Source organism: Acomys minous (assembly GCF_964271855.1).
Source record: "Acomys minous genome assembly, chromosome: 15".
Taxonomy (NCBI): domain Eukaryota; kingdom Metazoa; phylum Chordata; class Mammalia; order Rodentia; family Muridae; genus Acomys; species Acomys minous.
This window is the reverse complement of record NC_140497.1, coordinates 96,797,962-96,821,012: the sequence shown is the minus strand read 5'-3', so window position 1 is coordinate 96,821,012 and position 23,051 is coordinate 96,797,962. Positions and strand designations below refer to the sequence as shown.

The 23,051-nt window shown below is 52.4% G+C and overlaps 1 protein-coding gene across 2 annotated transcripts in view; it reads left to right on the top strand.

Moving 5' to 3' along the window:
- DIPK1A (divergent protein kinase domain 1A) overlaps positions 1 to 23,051 on the top strand; it is a 75,292-nt gene that overhangs the window by 47,496 nt on the left and 4,745 nt on the right. For both annotated transcript variants that reach the window (XM_084758787.1, XM_084758788.1), the window contains exon 3: positions 13,007 to 13,114. In XM_084758787.1, the coding sequence (XP_084614913.1) occupies positions 13,007 to 13,114 (108 nt within the window). The remainder of the gene's footprint in view (positions 1 to 13,006; positions 13,115 to 23,051) is intronic.

Here is a 23,051-nt window from a genome sequence, read left to right as displayed (position 1 = left end):
GAAGCCAAATTCCAACCCTGGCTTGGTGGCACACGCCTTTAATCCCAGCACTCGGGAGGCAGAGCCAGGCAGATCACTGTGAGTTTGAGGCCAGCCTGGTCTACAATGTAAGTCCAGGACATTCAGGGCTACACAGAGAGACCCTGTCTCGAAAGAAAAAAAAAAAGCCAAGTTCCAGGAGTGCACGCCTGAAATCTCAGTCTTGGGACTTAGGTGCTCGCTCGATGGCAGCAGCCTAGCCAGTTCCTGAGGTGGAGCAACAGAGGAAGATGTCTGACATTGTTGGCGTGCTTTTAAAATCATTGTTATCTTGGGTTCCTTAAATCCCTTTCTCCCTTCTCCACCCCAATCCCTTCCAACACCCCAACACCAGGTAGGGGAGAAAGAAGGTGAGTGGGGAGAGGGGGCATAGTTTTCCTTAGCTACTTCCTGCTGTTCACGGTCATCAGGTTCCTCGGAGCAAGTCCAGTCCTCGTTTCAGGACATCTCCAACTTCTCATTAAGCTGCACCAACAGCACAACCAGGAGCAGCAGGGGGCAAGCACCAGAGCCCCTAGGATCTCTCTCCCTCCCTCTCCCTCCCTCCCCCTCCCTCTTCCTCCCTCTTCCTCCCTCCCTCTCCCTCCCTCCTCTCTCTCTTCCTCTCCCTCCCCCTCCCTCCCTCTCTCCCTCTCTCTCCCTCTCTCTCCCTCCCTCCCTCTCCCTCTCTCTCTCTCCCTCCCTCTCCCTCCCTCTCCCTCCCTCTCCCTCCCTCTCCCTCCCTCTCCCTCCCTCTCCCTCCCTCTCCCTCCCTCTCCCTCCCTCTCTCTCTCTGGCTTTTATCCCCCTGACAGAGACCACGCCCCTGCAGGAGGCACTTCACAGCTGACAAGCATCACGTGCCCTCTCAGGAGGCAACTATCAGCTGTGGGCAAACAGGAGCAGCCCCCACATCCCACACCTGGGATTTAAACAAAAACATGTTTACATATAAACCAAAACTTCCTCAACATGATATCAACCCACGGTCTCCCTATGCAGGCATACCCACATGTGCACACACAAACGCATGCGTACATGTGCACACACATATGCATACACATAACACACACACACACACACACACACAAATATGCTCTTTGAGTCAAATAGTCCTTGGTCAGAAATATTTGGAAAAAGAGATTTAGTAACAAAAATAAACAACTGGTCCGGCTGAAGATTTTTTCCCACAGTCTTTAATGTGGTAGTGTATGTTCACATCCTTAAGAGGAAATAACTGTACTTGGCTAAAAGAAAAATGCACTCTGCCAACCCGATCCAAGAAAGCCTGCTTATGTCCTGTGGTGACACTAGAGACGCTGCTGTCAGAGATGGAGACAAAGTAATAATTAGGGTTTTATCACATCTTATTAAATATGTGACACTTATTGGTATGTATTCTGTCCCTGTGAAGTATCATTGAATTGCCTCATCTTTTTTTTTTTTACTCTAACTTTCCTTTAATTTGTAAGAACTAGAAACAGAACGATTCCCAGCGTAATTTGCTAGTTATTTTTACAAATTCTCTCAAGTCTAGAATATATTTTTTTTTTACAGCTGGCTTTTTTTTTTAATGTAGTTACTTTGTATTTGGCTCCCGAGGAGCCCTTGAGGTGGTCCTCTGGCCTCTACATGCCCACCCTTGTACGTGTGCACACACGCACAAAGGGAACCTTGCAAATGTCCATCCAGACCTTTAACCCTGCTACTGACCAGTGTGTGGGTATAGACGTCCACCCTCAGGACTCTAGCTGAAGACAGACCCTAAAACCGGGAGGGTGCAACTTCTGCTCCTAACGATTGTTAGATTAAGCTCTCAAGTCATGGAGAGAGGGTTTGGTGTGGCTCCCTATGGCAGCATCAACTACAGTATGTTTACACACCTGGGTAATAACAGTAAATGTAAATGGACCAGATTTTCAGTACAAAGTTTGTCAAGCTGTTTCCTAGAAACCAAAATCTAGCCAGGCGTGGTAGCACACACCTTTAATCCCCAGTACTTTGGAGGCAGAGTCAGGCAGATCTCAGATCTCTATGAGTTCAGGCCAGCCTGGTCTACAGAGTGAGTTCCAGGACAGCCAGGGCTGCACAGAGAAACCCTGTCTCGAAAAACCAAAAAATTAAAATTAAAAAAAAAAAAAAAACAAAAAAAACCCTGAAGTTCAGCATGGTAGCACTGGCTTGTAATTGGAGCATTTGGAAGGATCAGTGTAGACTTTGTAAGAAGTCCCAGGACAGCCTGCGGTACAAAGTGAGACCCTGCTTCAAAAGAAAAAACAAACCTAACTGTACTATTTGAGAGACGTATCTTAAATATTTTAAAAGTTAAAAAATAGAAAACCATCTACGCAGATACTCAAATTCTAACAATATATTGAAAAAAGTTGAACCAGAGCCAGGTGTGGTGGCACATGCCTTTAATCCCAGCACTCAGGAGGCAGAGGCAGGTGGATTGCTATGAGTTCGAGGCCAGCCTGGTCTACAAAGGTCAGTCCAGGACAGCCAAGTCTACACAGAGAAACCCTGTCTTGAAAAACAAAACAAAACAACAACAACAAAAAAAGCTGAACCAGCCTTCACTGCCTTAACATGTAATACTTTTTAAATTTGTCCCTTGTGTTTTAGTTGTGTAATATCTGCCTGGTTTTTCAAAAATTTCAGCAATATATATACATTTTTCCGTCCCAGTTGTTCTTTTGTTTTGTTTTTAGTTTTTCGAGATAGTGTTTCTCTCTCTGCCCTGGACTCCCTCTGTAGACCAGGCTGGCCTTGAACTCACAGAGATCCTCCTGCTTCTGCCTCTGAGTGCTGGGATTAGAGGTGTGCAGCTGTCCCAGTTGTTCTTATTTTGAAATATGGAGTCTAAGCAGACTGTCTCCCTCTTGTGTATTACTATCTACTGTGTTTTTTTAAGTAGAATAAACTGAATCAGATTATATAAGGTTCTGTTTTAAATTTTAGATGTACAAATTAAAAGCTGCATTATCTCAAAGCCGTACTTAACAAAAACATGCTCAGCAAAGGATTATAGCGTTCTGTGTGTAAACTTCAAGCAGACTTCATCCCAGATCCTGTTACATCTTTGTTAAGGAAGATTAGAAAGGACACATTAAATCCAAAAGAGGGTCCACAAATTCCACTACTTATTAGCATTTAAAAGCATAGTTGAGCCGGATAGTGGTGGTGCACGCCTTTAATGCCAGCACTCAGGAGGCAGAGGTAGGTGGATTTCTGTGAGTTCAAGGCCAGCCTGGTCTACAATGGGAGTCCAGGACAGCCAAGGCTAACACAGAGAGACCCTGTCTTGAAAAACAAAAAACAAACAAACAAGAGTGAGTTTCAAGACAGCCAAGGCTACATAGAGAAACTCTGTTCTCAAAAAAACAAATCAAGCCAAGCGTGGTGGCACACACCTGTAGTCCCAGCACTCGAGGAGGAGGCAAAGGCAGGTGGATCGCTGTGAGTTCGAGACTGGTCTGGTCTACAAAATGACTCCAGGACAGCAAGGTTATACAGAGAAACCCTATCTAAAAAGAAAGCAAGCAAGGAGAAAAAAAAAAAAAAAAAAGATGGTCAGATTAGTAATGTCTCAACTCTTTTTCTTTTTTCTTTTCTTTTTTTTTTTTTTTTTTTTTTTTCTTTTTTTGGTTTCTCTGTGTAGCCCTGGCTGTCCTGGACTTGCTTTGTAGACCAGGCTGGCCTGGAACTCACAGAGCTTCCACCTGCCTCTGCCTCTGCCTCCCCAGTGCTGGGACTACAGGCGTGCACCACCATGTCCAGCTCATGTCTCAAACCTACAGGGAAGGAGCCGTAGATGGCTCTCAGTTGATGGAGCACTTGCTCAGGGGCCCAGCACCTCATTAACGTGGGGGCCAGAGGAAGGTTCCTCACGAGTTCAGAGTTATCTTTAGCTACATAGGGAGCCCGAGACCTGCCTGGGTTGGATGCGGCTTTGCTTCAGAAACAAACAAAACCCATAGAGTAGGCTGTGAGGAGGGGCAGGCTGGAACTGTGGCACGGACTGAAAGGGTGTCCCCAGGCAGAATTTCCTCATCATGGAAAGTGCGGCTTTTTAAGACACTCCAATTGGCTGAATCAGGACCACTCTAGTGAGCTAGAGTAACATCCCAAAGTCAAATCATGACGGACTTCAGAGCAGCATCTGGACTGTGGTAGTTACAGCAGCGGTACCCTAGGCATGCTAATACAGGAAAAACAAACAAACAAAACATCAGAGCCAGATGTGGTGGCACCCAACTCTGTATACCAGGGTAAGATATTTCAAGTTTGAGCTAGCCTGTACTATAGTGAAATCCTATCTGGGGGGGGGGGGGGCACACCTTTAATCTCAACACTTGGGAGACATTTGAGGCAGGTGGATCTTGGGGCTCTGATGTACATAGTGAGATCAGAACTTGGGGTTTCAGGCCAGCCTGGTGTACATAGTGAGATAGGATCTCGGGGTTTGAGGCCAGCCTGGTCTACATAGTGAGATCATATCTCTGGGTTTGAGGCCAGCCTGGTCTACATAGTGAGATCAGTACTATCCCTGCAAAGCAAAGGACCTGACCTCAATCTCTGGGACCCAGGTAAAGGTGAGAGGAGAGAACTGACTTCACAGTTGTCATCAGACATTCACACAACTGCCATGGCCTCCTGCACCTCACCCTCCTAGTAATAAATAAAATATTTTATGGGGGATGTTAAGACAGTTTCTCTGTGTATTTCTGGCTGTCCTAGAACTCTTTCTCTCTCTGTAGACCAGGCTGGCCTTGAACTCAGAGATCCGCCTGCATCTGTCTCCTGAGTGCTGAATAAAATATATGTTTAAAGAACGTGAAGAGTGGAGGAATAGGAAGTCTGTCTTGCCTTGGCTCCATAGAGAGTTTGAGGCCAGCTAGGCTACATGAGATCCTGTCTGTCTCAAAGTGCCAAACTTTGAAAACAAAAAGACCATCACAAGTTAAAATGATTTAGTTTATACTACAAATAGTTATACTATAAAAAAAAAATCTTAGCCAGGCATGGTCGCGCATGCCTGTAATCCCAGCACTTGGGAGGCAGAGGCAGGTGGATCACTGTGAGTTCGAGGCCAGCCTGGTCTACAAAGCGAGTCCAGGACAGCCAAGGCTACACAGAGAAACCCTGTCTCAAAAACAAACAAACAAACAAACAAAAAAACAAAATCTAAAGAAAGAAGGCGTTATTGATAGACCATTGTAGGTAGAATGGAAAGACAAGCTTAGAGAAGGTAGCTCCTCTTGGGAGGCAGAGGTTATGGATCTCTGTGAGTTCAGCCTGCTCTGCATAGTGAGTTCAAGGCCGGCCTGCTCTGCATAGTAATGCCCTGCCTCAAAACAAAAACTCCTGGAGCCTTTTAGACTAGGAAAATCTGGAGTCAAAGAAAGGAAAGTGTTTCTCCTCCAGACTGTGAGTGGGGCTTGCCCAGCATCCCCCCTGGAGAGTGCACTGATGAGCGCTGGCTGTGGAATAACAGGAACCATGTAGAAGCCAGCAAACCTTGGAGGTGCTTGGGGCTCTGGGTACCATGACGTAAGGGGAAGCCATCTCCATGACTGCCTGGTTAAAGCAAGTTGTATTCAGAAGTGCACAAGGCAATGGCCATGCGACCGCCTCCCCCTAAGTCAGGGTCTCAGAGGGTAGCCCTCACTGGCTTTTGGGGTCCCTTTTTGGGGAAGGGTTGGGGTACATAGAAAACATCTGTTGAGATCATTGGCTGGACAGAAGAGTTGGAGGGACTCAGGGCCCAGGGCTCAAGGCTGCCTGGGGGTGGGTAAGCGCAAGAATACTTCCTGGGGAAGAGAAGCCACCGCAGGGCTTCAGGGTTTAGCAAGGCAAAGGAGTGGCTGTGCCCTGTGAGCTTACAGGCTCCGCGTTGGTTGAAAGCACGGCTTGCAGGATGCCTTAGGCTGAGGAAACAGGATCTTGTCCTTGTGAAATCTGAAGAACTTAAAAGATGTGGCTCCTGTTTGGGTTCCACAATTACCTTAGAGCTCACTATGTAACTGAGGCTGGCCTTGGCCCTACCGCCTCAGCCTCCAAAGTCCTGGGAGCCTAGGTGTGAGCCACCGAGTAACTGGGAACAGGAGTTGCCTTGGAGTTGGGTACCACGAAAGCTACAGCCAGCCTGTGAGCAGCCACTGGCCCCAGTCAGAAGCGACCTTTCCCTTCCCAGGTGTGCTCCCCTCCACTAACATGAAATCGTTTGCTGTGATTATAATTCCCTAATTGCTAAATCATCTCAGTCAATCGTGTATGGTGCCGAGCCATACAGAAGTCTTGTCTGATTGGACTCTGTAGGTGGGATCTCCCAGCCACACCCTGTCTCCCTAGCTGGAGAAATCCTTCTCTTCTGCGTGTCCTCGGGACGGTCCATTCTGAGTCCTCTGACTGGCTCCTCTGTGGTGGTGGTCAAGGTGCTGCCTGCAGTCCTCTGAGGAGTGACCCCAGTGCATTTTAGTGGGCCTGTGTGTACTAAGGGAGTATGCGTTTTAAATGGACACACTAAAAGATGGCAGGGACTCTAAATTTAATCATAGTCCCCTTTGAGATTTGATTTCCAAGAATAGTGGTTTGTTACTTAAACCAATCAGCTTAAGATCTGCTGAACTGCAGCCGTTAGGAGGCATGCAGTCCGTTAGACAGCAGTGCACTGCAGCGTTTCTTTCAGCCTTGCCTTGCTAAAATGGAAGAGACAACGGAAAAGCTTGAAACAGCACAGAGAATGGCAAAGTTTGGTAATGCTGAGAGAAAAGATAGAGAAAATTAAAAGTGTTCAGGCATTGTGAAAAGGCTAGCTCTGTGTGTGTGTGTGTCAATGTGTGTATGTACCCACGTGTGTACCAGTATGTGTGTGTCAGTATATGTCTCTGTCAGTGTGTGTTTTTGTGTGTGCCTGTCTCTGTGTATATCTCTGTTGGTGCCTTGTGTCTCTCTTTGAGAGAGAGAGTGTGTGTGTGTGTGTGTGTGTGTGTGTGTGTGTGTATGTGTGTTTATGTGTTTATGTCTGTATGGGTGGCTTTCTATGTGGAGGGAGTGTATGTCTGTATGTGTGTGTGTGTGTGTCTCTCTGTGTGTGTATGTGTATGTACCTACCTGTATGGTTTGTTTTCTTTTTCTTTTTTCCTTTTTTTATACAGGGCTTCTCTGTGTAGCCTGTCCTAGACTCACTTTGTAGACCAGGCTGGCCTCAAACTGACAAAGATCCACCTGCCTCTGCCTCCCCGAGTGCTGGGATTACAGGTACACACTAGCACATACAGCCCACCTCTATGTTTTTATGGGTGCCCGTGTGTGTGTGTGTGTGTGTGTGTGTGTGTGTGTGTGTGTGTGTCTGTGTGTGTGTGTCTGTGTGTGCTTGGCTTTTTTTAGTCTTGTTAAGGAGAAACAGCAGCCTGAAAGTGACGTCTAAAGTACATTTTTAGGACATGGATTCTTGAAGATATTTATAAAGCCAAATAATATACATATGTTTGTTGTTACTGCCCCTTGTGGTCCAGTCCATAGTTTAGGGCAAGAGTCTCTCAGGACAAGTGGGTTCTGTAAAAAGAAAGGTAAATAGTGCCCTCTGCTGGTATAGTGAGGCAGTGCAAGCAAAGCCAAAACAGTAGTAAGTCTAAAAGCTATTAAATCACTCCATTGGTTATATTTATGGACAACTGAACATTTTGTAGACATTACTTAGAGTGGCTATAGTTTTATGAAGCCAACTGCTCTTTTCACACAAATGTTTGGGAAATTTGCCTTTGATTTGTGATGGAAAACCAGAAGCTGAAGAGCCTGGTCTTCATGACTGCCTCTCTGATGCAGGGTTGGCTTGAGGCCTTTGCTCACTAGAAACCTGATTCTTACAGGTGAATATCAGACTGGTCACCGCCTACCGATTCACTAAGAGACTTGTACTGAGACAACAGAGAGGAACTTAAGTGCTATGGGAAAGTAATAAATGTTTCTTAGTAATTGTTTTTCTTTTTTGGTGTTTTTTATTTGTTTGTTTGTTTTTGTTGTTTGTATGTTCTTTGTATGTTTTGTTGTTTTTTTTGTTTTTGTTTTTGTTTTTGTTTGGTTTTGGTTTTTTGAGGCAGGGTTTCTCTGTGTAGCCTTGGCTGTCCTGGACTCACTCTGTAGGGCCTCCAACTCACAGTGATCCACCTGCCTCTGCCTCCCGAGTGCTGGGATTAAAGGCGCGCGCCACCACCGCCCGTCTGTGTATTTGTTTTTTGAGACAGGATTTCTCTGTGTAGTCCTGAAACTTGCTCTGTAGACCAGGCTGGCCTTGAACTCACAGAGATCTGCCTGCCTCTGCCTCCTGGGTGCTGGGATCAAAAGTATGCGCCACCACACCCAGCCTTCTTATTAATTTTTAGAAAGGAAAAACAACTCTGTTGTCCATCCCCAGCTCAGATCTCAGCAAACAGCTGGAGCTTCAGGGACACACTGCTCTTTTTGACTCCCAGTGGAATTTTAAAGTCAAAACAACTATGTTCTATGTTGGAAACCAAATAAACATTTGCTGAGCACTTTGGATGCTGTGCTGTGTAATACAAGGGCAGGGGAACTTCAGAGATGACCAAGACAGCCTGCGCCTTTAAGTCACCACATTCCACCAGACAAGATAGCCAGGCTGCAGATGGCATTAGATTTGGGAATAATAAAAGGAAAGAGGAGAGGAAAAATACAGAGTCCAGAGCGAAAACTGGTTGTTCATGTGGAAAGAGAAGTGTTTCATAGAGGGCTGTTTTCAAATCTTGCCTTTAAACAGAGTGGAGTGGTCTTGGGGTGGGGAGCTGAGGGTCAGGACAGGAGGAGGAGGCAGCTGTCAGTCCTGCCCCGGAAGTTCTTCCTGGTGGACTGTGCTACACACACATAGGGAAAGCCAAGCCTACGCTCCCGCCCCCTTGTGAGGTTGGCAGGTACTTTTCTCTGTGTTTGATGATGTGTCAGGCATTGCGCAAAGCCCGAAAAGATAACTTGGGAACTGCAGCTCTCAAGTGGCTTGGAGGGGGGGAGGGGGCGGGAGGAGGGGAGCAGAGCTCTTCAGTGAGGACTCTGGGAGGGCATCTGACTCAGTCAGCCTTAAACCTGCTGTGCTGGGCATGCAGTGTAAACACTTCACTATTGGCTCTGTTCTCTCTGCTTGTGTTCTGCTTTTAAATTAACTCATTAGGAGCCTGGTTTAATCCTTTAATCCCATGCCTGTCATCCCAGCACTCAGGGAGGCAGAGCCAGGTGGATCTACAAAGCGTGGTCTACAAAGAGAGTCCAGGACAGCCAAGGCTACACAGAGAAGCCCTGCCTCAGAAAAAAATTAAAAAAAAAAAAAAAGCTATGCTAGTTGTATCCTACAAGTTTGCATTCTATTTCGCGTTTCTTCTTCCTCAGTCCTTCATCCTCCCCTTTTCCTTCTCTTTCCTCTTTTTCCCCCTTTTCCTCCTACTCTTCCACCTCGGGCCTCACTCTAGCCCAGGCTGCTCTGATGAACTCTTCAAGTGCCCAGACTCCTTTTCTTCCTCCTACCTAGCCTCTCAGTACATTGTGGTTTTTTTGTTTTTTGTTTTGTTTGTTTGTTTGTTTTATTTTTTGCATTGGGCTGGATTTGAACCCTGGGACTTCAGTAGCTTTTGTTTTCCTTCCAATCTGTTTATTCTCTTGTGGGCTTCATGCTTAAGCCCCCCCCCCCCATGGCCTATACCCTCGTGGCCTCCCAGGCATGAAGCACGCCCCCCACATTCTTAGTGACAGCCAGAACCAGGTGAAGCAGGACCCAGTCAAAGGCTTGTCTCCTGCCCTGGCGGCTAATCCTCCCCCAGGTGTTAGCGCCTCGCTCTGCCCACGCGGGCAGGGCTCGATGCCTCCTTCAGGACTGAGGAGCAGGTGCTGGTGGTTGTGGCCCTCAGAAGCCTGGGGCACTCCCGGTGTGTGCAGGAGTGGTTGAGAGCTAGGCCGCCTGGGCCGCGACCCTGGCTTTTCAAAACTCCTTGACTGGCATTTCTGTTTCCTTAGCTTTCAGTGGAAGTGGCATCAGGTTCTGTGTCACAGAGTCGTCATGACAACAGAGGATGTGCAGCACTCAGGGCCTGGCACACAGTGGGCACGCAGGCGTGGCAATGAGGATGTGCAGCACTCAGGGCCTGGCACACAGTGGGCACGCAGGCGTGGCAATACTGCATCAGCAGTTCCTGGTTCGCTGAATTTTGCTCTTAATAATTTCAAGAGACACTAGTGAGAACTCTCATTTCTGAAAATTTTCCCCCTCGAAACAGGGTTTCTCTGTGTAGCCTTGCATCTCCTGGACTCACTCTGTAGACCAGGCTGGCCTAGAACTCACAGAGATCCGCCTGCCCCTGCCTCTGCCTCCTCGAGAGCAGGGGTCACAGGCTTGCGCCACCTGACTTCATTTCTGAAACTTAAATGTTCAGAAACATTTGATGCTTTTTTACTCAGAAGAAAACTTGTGTAAAATAAGAACAGATCTTTTTTTTAATTAAGTACAGTGTTCTGTCTGCATGTACACCTGCACACCAGAAGGGGGCACCAGATCTCACGATAGATGTTTGTGAGCCACCATGTGGTGGCTGGGAATTGAACTCAGGACCTCTGGAAGAGCAGACAAGTGCTCTTATCCGCTGAGCCACTTCTCCAGCCCCAGATGCAAACTCTTAACACATGGACATGCTGTGCACTTTTTGTCTTCTACGTCACCTACAGATTTATCTAAAATTCTTTTAACTTGTTTTTCAGTTCTTATTTCATTTTCCTCAGTTTTTCCAATATAGTCCCTGTTGTTCTTTCTGTATTTTTACTGTTCATCCTTTTATCCTCCCGCCCACACCACCTGTTACGATTGCCTTTGTTTTATTTTGTTTTGTTTTGGCTTTTCAAGACAGGGTTTCTCTGTGTAGCCTTGGCTGCCCTGGACTCACTCTGTAGACCAGGCTGGCCTTGAACTCACAGCGATCTGCCTGCCTCTGCCTCCCGAGTGCTGGGATTAAAGGCGTGCGCCACCACGCCCGGCAGAATGTGCCTTTCTTAAACGGGTAGGTGTGTGCCGGCTTGAATGTATGTATACTATGCGCGTGCAGTGGAAGCTAGAGAGGCCGGCAGGTCCCCACGATTGGGGTCAGGTATGGCTGGGAGCCACCATGTGGGTGCTAGGAACAGAACCCAGGTCTTGCGTAGGAACAGCAAGGGCTCTTAACCACCGAGCCACCTCTCAGTCCCTACAATGTGGCCTTTTATGTGTAATTTTGTTCCTTCCCTTTCTATGTTTTATGGGCTTATTTTACATTTCCTTCTGTTGTTTCTTTCTTTTTAATGCTTTGAAATCTTAATTAAAGGGCTGTCAGTAAATCCTTTGAATTCATTGCACTGTTTCTGTTCTGCTTCATTGCAAGCAGTTTTCTGTGTGTTTTCTTTATTTGACATTTGCTTCTGTTATTCATTAAATAAACAATTAGGCAATGAAACCAAGCTAGAGTGAAGTTTGTGAGCATGTGTGCATTGTACGTGAGAAAGAGAAAAGATGAGGCCAGGAGGCAGTATGGCCATCTTGTGTGTCTCCTCAGGGCTGCTTACAACAGTCCCGCCAAACTCTGATCCAACTGTCTGCCTCCAACAAAGATAACAGATGAGGGATTTTGGCATTCAGCCCTGCATTGATGAAGCCAAATGGAATTCTGGGACATCCCCACAACTTGTGTCCCTTAAACCTTGTGAACCAGGGTGACGGTTTTGTTCCTCTGCTGCACCTTGCAGGCTTAGATTTTTCAAAATCCTACTTTACTTAGGATTCTTAAGCACTTCCACCTCCCTTTCAGCCCACTGAGGTAGAGGAGAAAGAAGGTGAGTGGGAAAGAGGTTGTGAACCTCCTAGACGTAGCTCCTTGGGGGTGATTCCAGGCTCTGGTGTCAGGATCCCAGCAAGCAGCAGCAGTGGCATGACTCAGTGGAAACAGCAAGGCTCAGCCTGAGTGCCTGCCGCAGAAGTGCTCAGAGCGTTCCTGAACCGTAGCAACGCGAGTGCTTCATCTCTCTATCTGTGGGCTTCTCTTTATCCCTTCTCAGAGTCCGTGCAAGGAATTTTTCCCCCCAGCTGGCTGGCGGAAGCCACGCCCCTCTCGGGAGACAGCTGTCAGCAGAACATCACTCTCAGGAATCTGTTTTCAGTGGTGAAAAAACATTCCCACATCCCACACTTCGGACAAAAACAAAACAAAACAACAACAACAACAACAACAAAGCATGTTCACATGACACAACTGCACGTTTAAAGAAACCAGAGACCTCCACTTCATTACCTCCTCCTTGGTCCCTACCAACTTGGTCTGGTGTCTCAACTACTCCAAGCTCCGATGTAATCTTTGAATTTAGTTGATCCTTGTCATTTATTGTGCTTAGGATTACATGCATATATCCGTGCTTGTTTTGAGACAGGGCCTTAATCAAAAATCAGAACCATTTTTTAAAAAAAATACAGTACTTCTCTTTTTGGAAAGAGTACAAACCGTACTGCCTCAGACCATGTTCAGTAGGAAAAATACTTCTGAAATTCTGTGTACACCCCAGTAGCAAGTTTCTCACAGAGCAAGTATATAACGGCGCTTAGGTTCAAATCCAGATCTGTCTAAACCCACAGTCTGAGTTCCTTTCATCAGAGATCCTATTCTCATTGTTTTCTCTCTCTCCCTCCTTCCCTCCCTCCCTCTCTCTCCCTCTCTCTCTCTCTCTCTCCCTCTCTCCCTCCCTCCCCCCCCTCTCTCTGTTTTGAGGAACTTGCTCTGTAGACCAGGCTGGCCTTGAACTCAGAGAATCTGCCTGCCCCTGCCTCCTGAGCGCCAGGATCAAAGTCATGAGCCACCACTGCCCAGATTGAAAACTTTCTCTGAAAGATGTTAACTGTTTGTTACTCGGATCCTTGAGATATTTCTACTTATGAACATGTACTACCTTTCTATTTCCTGGTTTTCAGTGTGACAAATACAAGACCGGAGTTATTGATGGGCCTGCGTGCAACAGCCTCTGTGTCACAGAAACACTGTACTTTGGGAAATGTCTGTCGACCAAGCCCAACAACCAGGTATGGACGTTCCGAGTAAATACTCTAGAGTATCAATAGGCTGACCACTGTCAGCATCGTTAATTACTGTTTTTTGCTACAGCGTCTTATGTAGCTCAGACTGGCCTGCAACTCTCTCTGTGGCTGTAGTTTTTCTTAATCATTCCGTCTCCATCTTCTGAGAGCTGTGTTTACAGTATTGTACCACTGTACCTGGATAGTAAACCCTAATTTTCCCTTTAACTAAAAGCGTTATTGAGAGATTCTTTAAGCAGCTGTGCAGTGGTGGCACACGCCTTTAATCCCAGCACTCAGGAGGCAGAGGCAGGAGGATCTCTGAGGTAGAAGCCAGCCTGGTCTACAGAGCAAGTTCCAGGACAGCCAAAGCTACACAGAGAAACTCTTGTGTCAGGAAAAAAAAAATTCTTGAAGCTGAATGCAGTGGTATGTAACTGGTGTTTGCTGTTTTACAGGTTCTTTTTTCATCTACCCTTTCAACCCCTAACACTAGATAAGCTAGTTGGGTTGGAACGGAGGCGGACTGTGTCACCTTAGTCTACGCCTTGCGGATTAGGGGCAACCAGTTCCTTGGAGCAAGTTTGCTCTTTGCTGTCAGGATATCTAATTTCTCCTTGTTTCTTCTTTGTGAACAACTACTGAACAGACTGTGACCAACAATTGACAAACAACTGACCAACAGCACCCCCGCCCACACACCCACACCGCTCAGGCCTCTAACATTTATATACCCTCTGAAAAGACCCCAGAATTCCATACATCACTACACAACCCATGTTACTTGCCAATACGTCGTCCTTTCTCAGCTGGATCTGTTCCATCAGGCTAGGTCCTCCCAGTCCATCTTCTGTTCTCCCCCCCCCAGGTCCTCCTAGTCCATCTTCTGTTCTCCCCCCCCCAGGTCCTCCTAGTCCATCTTCTGTTCTCCCCCCCCCCCCAGGTCCTCCCAGTCCATCTTCTGTTCTCCTTTCCCCCAGGTCCTCCTAGTCCATCTTCTGTTCTCCCCCCCCCCCCAGGTCCTCCTAGTCCATCTTCTGTTCTCCCCCCCCCAGGTCCTCCTAGTCCATCTTCTGTTCTCCCCCCCCCCAGGTCCTCCTAGTCCATCTTCTGTTCTCCCCCCCCCAGGTCCTCCTAGTCCATCTTCTGTTCTCCCCCCCCAGGTCCTCCCAGTCCATCTTCTGTTCTCCCCCCCCAGGTCCTCCCAGTCCATCTTCTGTTCTCCCCCCCCAGGTCCTCCCAGTCCATCTTCTGTTCTCCCCCCCCAGGTCCTCCCAGTCCATCTTCTGTTCTCCCCCCCCCAGGTCCTCCCAGTCCATCTTCTGTTCTCCCCCCCCCAGGTCCTCCCAGTCCATCTTCTGTTCTCCCCCCCCCAGGTCCTCCTAGTCCATCTTCTGTTCTCCCCCCCCAGGTCCTCCCAGTCCATCTTCTGTTCTCCCCCCCCCCAGGTCCTCCCAGTCCATCTTCTGTTCTCCCCCCCCCCCAGGTCCTCCTAGTCCATCTTCTGTTCTCCCCCCCCCAGGTCCTCCCAGTCCATCTTCTGTTCTCCCCCCCCCCAGGTCCTCCTAGTCCATCTTCTGTTCTCCCCCCCCCCCCCAGGTCCTCCCAGTCCATCTTCTGTTCTCCCCCCCCCCCAGGTCCTCCTAGTCCATCTTCTGTTCTCCCCCCCCAGGTCCTCCCAGTCCATCTTCTGTTCTCCCCCCCCCCCAGGTCCTCCCAGTCCATCTTCTGTTCTCCCCCCCCCCAGGTCCTCCTAGTCCATCTTCTGTTCTCCCCCCCCCAGGTCCTCCCAGTCCATCTTCTGTTCTCCCCCCCCCAGGTCCTCCCAGTCCATCTTCTGTTCTCCCCCCCCCAGGTCCTCCCAGTCCATCTTCTGTTCTCCCCCCCCAGGTCCTCCCAGTCCATCTTCTGTTCTCCCCCCCCAGGTCCTCCCAGTCCATCTTCTGTTCTCCCCCCCCCCAGGTCCTCCTAGTCCATCTTCTGTTCTCCCCCCCCAGGTCCTCCCAGTCCATCTTCTGTTCTCCCCCCCCAGGTCCTCCTAGTCCATCTTCTGTTCTCCCCCCCCCCAGGTCCTCCTAGTCCATCTTCTGTTCTCCCCCCCCAGGTCCTCCTAGTCCATCTTCTGTTCTCCCCCCCCCAGGGCCTCCCAGTCCATCTTCTGTTCTCCCCCCCCCAGGTCCTCCCAGTCCATCTTCTGTTCTCCCCCCCCAGGTCCTCCTAGTCCATCTTCTGTTCTCCCCCCCCCAGGTCCTCCTAGTCCATCTTCTGTTCTCCCCCCCCCAGGTCCTCCTAGTCCATCTTCTGTTCTCCTCCCCCAGGTCCTCCTAGTCCATCTTCTGTTCTCCCCCCCCCAGGTCCTCCCAGTCCATCTTCTGTTCTCCCCCCCCCAGGTCCTCCCAGTCCATCTTCTGTTCTCCCCCCCCCAGGTCCTCCTAGTCCATCTTCTGTTCTCCCCCCCAGGTCCTCCCAGTCCATCTTCTGTTCTCCCCCCCCCCAGGTCCTCCCAGTCCATCTTCTGTTCTCCCCCCCCCCAAGTCCTCCTAGTCCATGTTCTGTTCTCCCCCCCCAGGTCCTCCCAGTCCATCTTCTGTTCTCCCCCCCCCCAGGTCCTCCCAGTCCATCTTCTGTTCTCCCCCCCCCCAGGTCCTCCTAGTCCATCTTCTGTTCTCCCCCCCCAGGTCCTCCCAGTCCATCTTCTGTTCTCCCCCCCCCAGGTCCTCCCAGTCCATCTTCTGTTCTCCCCCCCCAGGTCCTCCCAGTCCATCTTCTGTTCTCCCCCCCCCAGGTCCTCCTAGTCCATCTTCTGTTCTCCCCCAGATCCTCCTAGTCCATCTTCTGTTCTCCCCCCCCCAGGTCCTCCTAGTCCATCTTCTGTTCTCACCCCCCCAGGTCCTCCTAGTCCATCTTCTGTTCTCCCCCCCCCAGGTCCTCCTAGTCCATCTTCTGTTCTCCCCCCCCCAGGTCCTCCTAGTCCATCTTCTGTTCTCCCCCCCCCAGGTCCTCCCAGTCCATCTTCTGTTCTCCCCCCCCCAGGTCCTCCTAGTCCATCTTCTGTTCTCCCCCCCCCCAGGTCCTCCTAGTCCATCTTCTGTTCTCCCCCCCCCAGGTCCTCCCAGTCCATCTTCTGTTCTCCCCCCCCCAGGTCCTCCCAGTCCATCTTCTGTTCTCCCCCCCCCCCAGGTCCTCCTAGTCCATCTTCTGTTCTCCCCCCCCCAGGTCCTCCCAGTCCATCTTCTGTTCTCCCCCCCCCCAGGTCCTCCCAGTCCATCTTCTGTTCTCCCCCCCCCAGGTCCTCCCAGTCCATCTTCTGTTCTCCCCCCCCCAGGTCCTCCTAGTCCATCTTCTGTTCTCCCCCCCCAGGTCCTCCCAGTCCATCTTCTGTTCTCCCCCCCCCCAGGTCCTCCCAGTCCATCTTCTGTTCTCCCCCCCCCCAGGTCCTCCTAGTCCATCTTCTGTTCTCCCCCCCCAGGTCCTCCCAGTCCATCTTCTGTTCTCCCCCCCCCCAGGTCCTCCTAGTCCATCTTCTGTTCTCCCCCCCCAGGTCCTCCCAGTCCATCTTCTGTTCTCCCCCCCCAGGTCCTCCCAGTCCATCTTCTGTTCTCCCCCCCCAGGTCCTCCCAGTCCATCTTCTGTTCTCCCCCCCCCAGGTCCTCCCAGTCCATCTTCTGTTCTCCCCCCCCCCCCAGGTCCTCCTAGTCCATCTTCTGTTCTCCCCCAGATCCTCCTAGTCCATCTTCTGTTCTCCCCCCCCCAGGTCCTCCCAGTCCATCTTCTGTTCTCCCCCCCCCCAGGTCCTCCTAGTCCATCTTCTGTTCTCCCCCAGGTCCTCCTAGTCCATCTTCTGTTCTCCCCCCCCAGGTCCTCCCAGTCCATCTTCTGTTCTCCCCCCCCCAGGTCCTCCCAGTCCATCTTCTATCGCCCCCCAGGTCCTCCTAGTCCATCTTCTGTTCTCCCCCCCAGGTCCTCCTAGTCCATCTTCTGTTCTCCCCCCCCAGATCCTCCTAGTCCATCTTCTGTTCTCCCCCCCCAGATCCTCCTAGTCCATCTTCTGTTCTCCCCCCCCAGATCCTCCTAGTCCATCTTCTGTTCTCCCCCCCCAGATCCTCCCAGTCCATCTTCTATCGCCCCCCAGGTCCTCCTAGTCCATCTTCTGTTCTCCCCCCCAAGGTCCTCCTAGTCCATCTTCTGTTCTCCCCCCCCAGGTCCTCCCAGTCCATCTTCTGTTCTCCCCCCCAGGTCCTCCTAGTCCATCTTCTATCCCCCCCCAGGTCCTCCTAGTCCATCTTCTGTTCTCCCCCCCCAGATCCTCCCAGTCCATCTTCTATCGCCCCCCAGGTCCTCCCAGTCCATCTTCTATCGCCCCCCAGGTCCTCCTAGTCCATCTTCTGTTCTCCCCCCCAGGTCCTCCCAGTCCATCTTCTGTTCTCCCCCCCAGGTCCTCCTAGTCCATCTTCTATCCCCCCCCAGGTCCTCCTAGTCCATCTTCTGTTCTCCCCCCCCAGATCCTCCCAGTCCATCTTCTATCGCCCCCCAGGTCCTCCCAGTCCATCTTCTATCGCCCCCCAGGTCCTCCTAGTCCATCTTCTGTTCTCCCCCCCAGGTCCTCCCAGTCCATCTTCTGTTCTCCCCCCCAGGTCCTCCTAGTCCATCTTCTATCCCCCCCCAGGTCCTCCTAGTCCATCTTCTGTTCTCCCCCCCCAGATCCTCCCAGTCCATCTTCTATCGCCCCCCAGGTCCTCCCAGTCCATCTTCTATCGCCCCCCAGGTCCTCCTAGTCCATCTTCTGTTCTCCCCCCCCAGATCCTCCTAGTCCATCTTCTGTTCTCCCCCCCCAGGTCCTCCCAGTCCATCTTCTATCGCCCCCCAGGTCCTCCCAGTCCATCTTCTGTTCTCCCCCCCCAGGTCCTCCTAGTCCATCTTCTGTTCTCCCCCCCAGGTCCTCCCAGTCCATCTTCTGTTCTCCCCCCCCCCAGGTCCTCCTAGTCCATCTTCTGTTCTCCCCCCCCCCAGGTCCTCCTAGTCCATCTTCTGTTCTCCCCCCCCCAGGTCCTCCCAGTCCATCTTCTGTTCTCCCCCGCCCAGGTCCTCCCAGTCCATCTTCTGTTCTCCCCCAGGTCCTCCTAGTCCATCTTCTGTTCTCCCCCAGGTCCTCCTAGTCCATCTTCTGTTCTTCCCCCCCCCAGGTCCTCCCAGTCCATCTTCTGTTCTCCCCCAGGTCCTCCTAGTCCATCTTCTGTTCTTCCCCCCGCCAGGTCCTCCTAGTCCATCTTCTGTTCTCCCCCCAGGTCCTCCCAGTCCATCTTCTGTTCTCCCCCAGGTCCTCCTAGTCCATCTTCTGTTCTCCCCCCCAGGTCCTCCTAGTCCATCTTCTGTTCTCCCCCCCCCAGGTCCTCCCAGTCCATCTTCTGTTCTCCCCCAGGTCCTCCTAGTCCATCTTCTGTTCTCCCCCCCCAGGTCCTCCTAGTCCATCTTCTGTTCTCCCCCAGATCCTCCTAGTCCATCTTCTGTTCTCCCCCCCCCAGGTCCTCCCAGTCCATCTTCTGTTCTCCCCCAGGTCCTCCTAGTCCATCTTCTGTTCTCCCCCAGGTCCTCCTAGTCCATCTTCTGTTCTTCCCCCCCCCCCAGGTCCTCCCAGTCCATCTTCTGTTCTCCCCCAGGTCCTCCTAGTCCATCTTCTGTTCTTCCCCCCGCCAGGTCCTCCTAGTCCATCTTCTGTTCTCCCCCCAGGTCCTCCCAGTCCATCTTCTGTTCTCCCCCAGGTCCTCCTAGTCCATCTTCTGTTCTTCCCCCCCCCAGGTCCTCCTAGTCCATCTTCTGTTCTCCCCCCCAGGTCCTCCTAGTCCATCTTCTGTTCTCCCCCCCCCCAGGTCCTCCCAGTCCATCTTCTGTTCTCCCCCAGGTCCTCCTAGTCCATCTTCTGTTCTCCCCCCCCAGGTCCTCCTAGTCCATCTTCTGTTCTCCCCCAGATCCTCCTAGTCCATCTTCTGTTCTCCCCCCCCCAGGTCCTCCTAGTCCATCTTCTGTTCTCCCCCCCCAGGTCCTCCTAGTCCATCTTCTGTTCTCCCCCCCCAGGTCCTCCTAGTCCATCTTCTGTTCTCCCCCCCCAGGTCCTCCTAGTCCATCTTCTGTTCTCCCCCCCCCCAGGTCCTCCCAGTCCATCTTCTGTTCTCCCCCCCCCAGGTCCTCCCAGTCCATCTTCTGTTCTCCCCCCCCCAGGTCCTCCTAGTCCATCTTCTGTTCTCCCCCCCCAGGTCCTCCTAGTCCATCTTCTGTTCTCCCCCCCCAGGTCCTCCTAGTCCATCTTCTGTTCTCCCCCCCCCCAGGTCCTCCCAGTCCATCTTCTGTTCTCCCCCCCCCCAGGTCCTCCTAGTCCATCTTCTGTTCTCCCCCAGGTCCTCCCAGTCCATCTTCTGTTCTCCCCCCCCAGGTCCTCCCAGTCCATCTTCTGTTCTCCCCCCAGGTCCTCCTAGTCCATCTTCTGTTCTCCCCCCCCCCAGGTCCTCCCAGTCATCTTCTGTTCTCCCCCCCCAGGTCCTCCTAGTCCATCTTCTGTTCTCCCCCCCCCAGGTCCTCCCAGTCATCTTCTGTTCTCCCCCCCCAGGTCCTCCCAGTCCATCTTCTGTTCTCCCCCCCAGGTCCTCCCAGTCCATCTTCTGTTCTCCCCCCCCAGGTCCTCCCAGTCCATCTTCTGTTCTCCCCCCCCAGGTCCTCCTAGTCCATCTTCTGTTCTCCCCCCCAGGTCCTCCTAGTCCATCTTCTGTTCTCCCCCCCCCAGGTCCTCCCAGTCCATCTTCTGTTCTCCCCCAGGTCCTCCCAGTCCATCTTCTGTTCTCCCCCCCAGGTCCTCCTAGTCCATCTTCTGTTCTCCTTTCCCCCAGGTCCTCCCAGTCCATCTTCTGTTCTCCCCCCCCAGGTCCTCCCAGTCCATCTTCTGTTCTCCCCCCCCAGGTCCTCCTAGTCCATCTTCTGTTCTCCCCCCCCCAGGTCCTCCCAGTCCATCTTCTGTTCTCCCCCAGGTCCTCCCAGTCCATCTTCTGTTCTCCCCCCCAGGTCCTCCTAGTCCATCTTCTGTTCTCCTCCCCCCCAGGTCCTCCTAGTCCATCTTCTGTTCTCCCCCCCCCCAGGTCCTCCTAGTCCATCTTCTGTTCTCCCCCCCCCAGGTCCTCCTAGTCCATCTTCTGTTCTCCTCCCCCACAGGTCCTCCTAGTCCATCTTCTGTTCTCCCCCCCCAGGTCCTCCTAGTCCATCTTCTGTTCCCCCCCCCCAGGTCCTCCCAGTCCATCTTCTGTTCTCCCCCCCCCCAGGTCCTCCTAGTCCATCTTCTGTTCTCCCCCCCCCAAGGTCCTCCTAGTCCATCTTCTGTTCTCCCCCCGCCAGGTCCTCCCAGTCCATCTTCTGTTCTCCCCCCCCCAGGTCCTCCTAGTCCATCTTCTGTTCTCCCCCCCCCCAGGTCCTCCCAGTCCATCTTCTGTTCTCCCCCCCCAGGTCCTCCCAGTCCATCTTCTGTTCTCCCCCCCAGGTCCTCCTAGTCCATCTTCTGTTCTCCCCCAGATCCTCCTAGTCCATCTTCTGTTCTCCCCCCCCAGGTCCTCCTAGTCCATCTTCTGTTCTCCCCCCCCCAGGTCCTCCTAGTCCATCTTCTGTTCTCCCCCCCCCAGGTCCTCCCAGTCCATCTTCTGTTCTCCCCCCCCCAGGTCCTCCCAGTCCATCTTCTGTTCTCCCCCCCCCCCAGGTCCTCCCAGTCCATCTTCTGTTCTCCCCCCCCCAGGTCCTCCTAGTCCATCTTCTGTTCTCCCCCCCCCAGGTCCTCCCAGTCCATCTTCTGTTCTCCCCCCCCCCAGGTCCTCCTAGTCCATCTTCTGTTCTCCCCCCCAGGTCCTTCTAGTCCATCTTCTGTTCTCCCCCCCAGGTCCTCCTAGTCCATCTTCTGTTCTCCCCCCCAGGTCCTCCCAGTCCATCTTCTGTTCTCCCCCCCCCAGGTCCTCCTAGTCCATCTTCTGTTCTCTCCCCCCCCAGGTCCTCCTAGTCCATCTTCTGTTCTCCCCCCCCCAGGTCCTCCTAGTCCATCTTCTGTTCTCCCCCCCAGGTCCTCCTAGTCCATCTTCTGTTCTCCCCCCCAGGTCCTCCTAGTCCATCTTCTGTTCTCCCCCCCCCAGGTCCTCCTAGTCCATCTTCTGTTCTCCCCCCCCCAGGTCCTCCTAGTCCATCTTCTGTTCTCCCCCCCAGGTCCTCCTAGTCCATCTTCTGTTCTCCCCCCCAGGTCCTCCTAGTCCATCTTCTGTTCTCCCCCCCCCCAGGTCCTCCCAGTCCATCTTCTGTTCTCCCCCCCCCCAGGTCCTCCTAGTCCATCTTCTGTTCTCCCCCCCAGGTCCTCCTAGTCCATCTTCTGTTCTCCCCCCCCCCCAGGTCCTCCTAGTCCATCTTCTGTTCTCCCCTCCCAGGTCCTCCCAGTCCATCTTCTGTTCTCCCCCCCCCAGGTCCTCCTAGTCCATCTTCTGTTCTCCCCCCCCAGGTCCTCCCAGTCCATCTTCTGTTCTCCCCCCCAGGTCCTCCCAGTCCATCTTCTGTTCTCCCCCCCAGGTCCTCCCAGTCCATCTTCTGTTCTCCCCCCCAGGTCCTCCCAGTCCATCTTCTGTTCTCCCCCCCCCAGGTCCTCCTAGTCCATCTTCTGTTCTCCCCCCCAGGTCCTCCCAGTCCATCTTCTGTTCTCCCCCCCAGGTCCTCCCAGTCCATCTTCTGTTCTCCCCCCCCAGGTCCTCCTAGTCCATCTTCTGTTCTCCCCCCCAGGTCCTCCTAGTCCATCTTCTGTTCTTTCCCCCAGGTCCTCCTAGTCCATCTTCTGTTCTCCCCCCCCCAGGTCCTCCTAGTCCATCTTCTGTTCTCCCCCCCCAGGTCCTCCCAGTCCATCTTCTGTTCTCCCCCCCAGGTCCTCCCAGTCCATCTTCTGTTCTCCCCCCCCCAGGTCCTCCTAGTCCATCTTCTGTTCTCCCCCCCCAGGTCCTCCTAGTCCATCTTCTGTTCTCTCCCCCCCCAGGTCCTCCTAGTCCATCTTCTGTTCTCCCCCCCCAGGTCCTCCTAGTCCATCTTCTGTTCTCCCCCCCAGGTCCTCCTAGTCCATCTTCTGTTCTCCCCCCCCCAGGTCCTCCTAGTCCATCTTCTGTTCTCCTTTCCCCCAGGTCCTCCCAGTCCATCTTCTGTTCTCCCCCCCCAGGTCCTCCCAGTCCATCTTCTGTTCTCCCCCCCAGGTCCTCCCAGTCCATCTTCTGTTCTCCCCCCCAGGTCCTCCCAGTCCATCTTCTGTTCTCCCCCCCCCAGGTCCTCCTAGTCCATCTTCTGTTCTCCCCCCCAGGTCCTCCTAGTCCATCTTCTGTTCTCCCCCCCAGGTCCTCCTAGTCCATCTTCTGTTCTCCCCCCCCAGGTCCTCCCAGTCCATCTTCTGTTCTCCCCCCCCCCAGGTCCTCCTAGTCCATCTTCTGTTCTCCCCCCCCCAGGTCCTCCCAGTCCATCTTCTGTTCTCCCCCCCCCCCAGGTCCTCCTAGTCCATCTTCTGTTCTCCCCCCCCCAGGTCCTCCTAGTCCATCTTCTGTTCTCCCCCCCAGGTCCTCCTAGTCCATCTTCTGTTCTCCTCCCCCCCAGGTCCTCCTAGTCCATCTTCTGTTCTCCTCCCCCCAGGTCCTCCTAGTCCATCTTCTGTTCTCCCCCCCCAGGTCCTCCTAGTCCATCTTCTGTTCTCCTCCCCCCCCAGGTCCTCCTAGTCCATCTTCTGTTCTCCCCCCCAGGTCCTCCTAGTCCATCTTCTGTTCTCCCCCCCAGGTCCTCCTAGTCCATCTTCTGTTCTCCTCCCCCCCAGGTCCTCCTAGTCCATCTTCTGTTCTCCTCCCCCCCAGGCCCTCCTAGTCCATCTTCTATCCCCCCCCAGGTCCTCCTAGTCCATCTTCTGTTC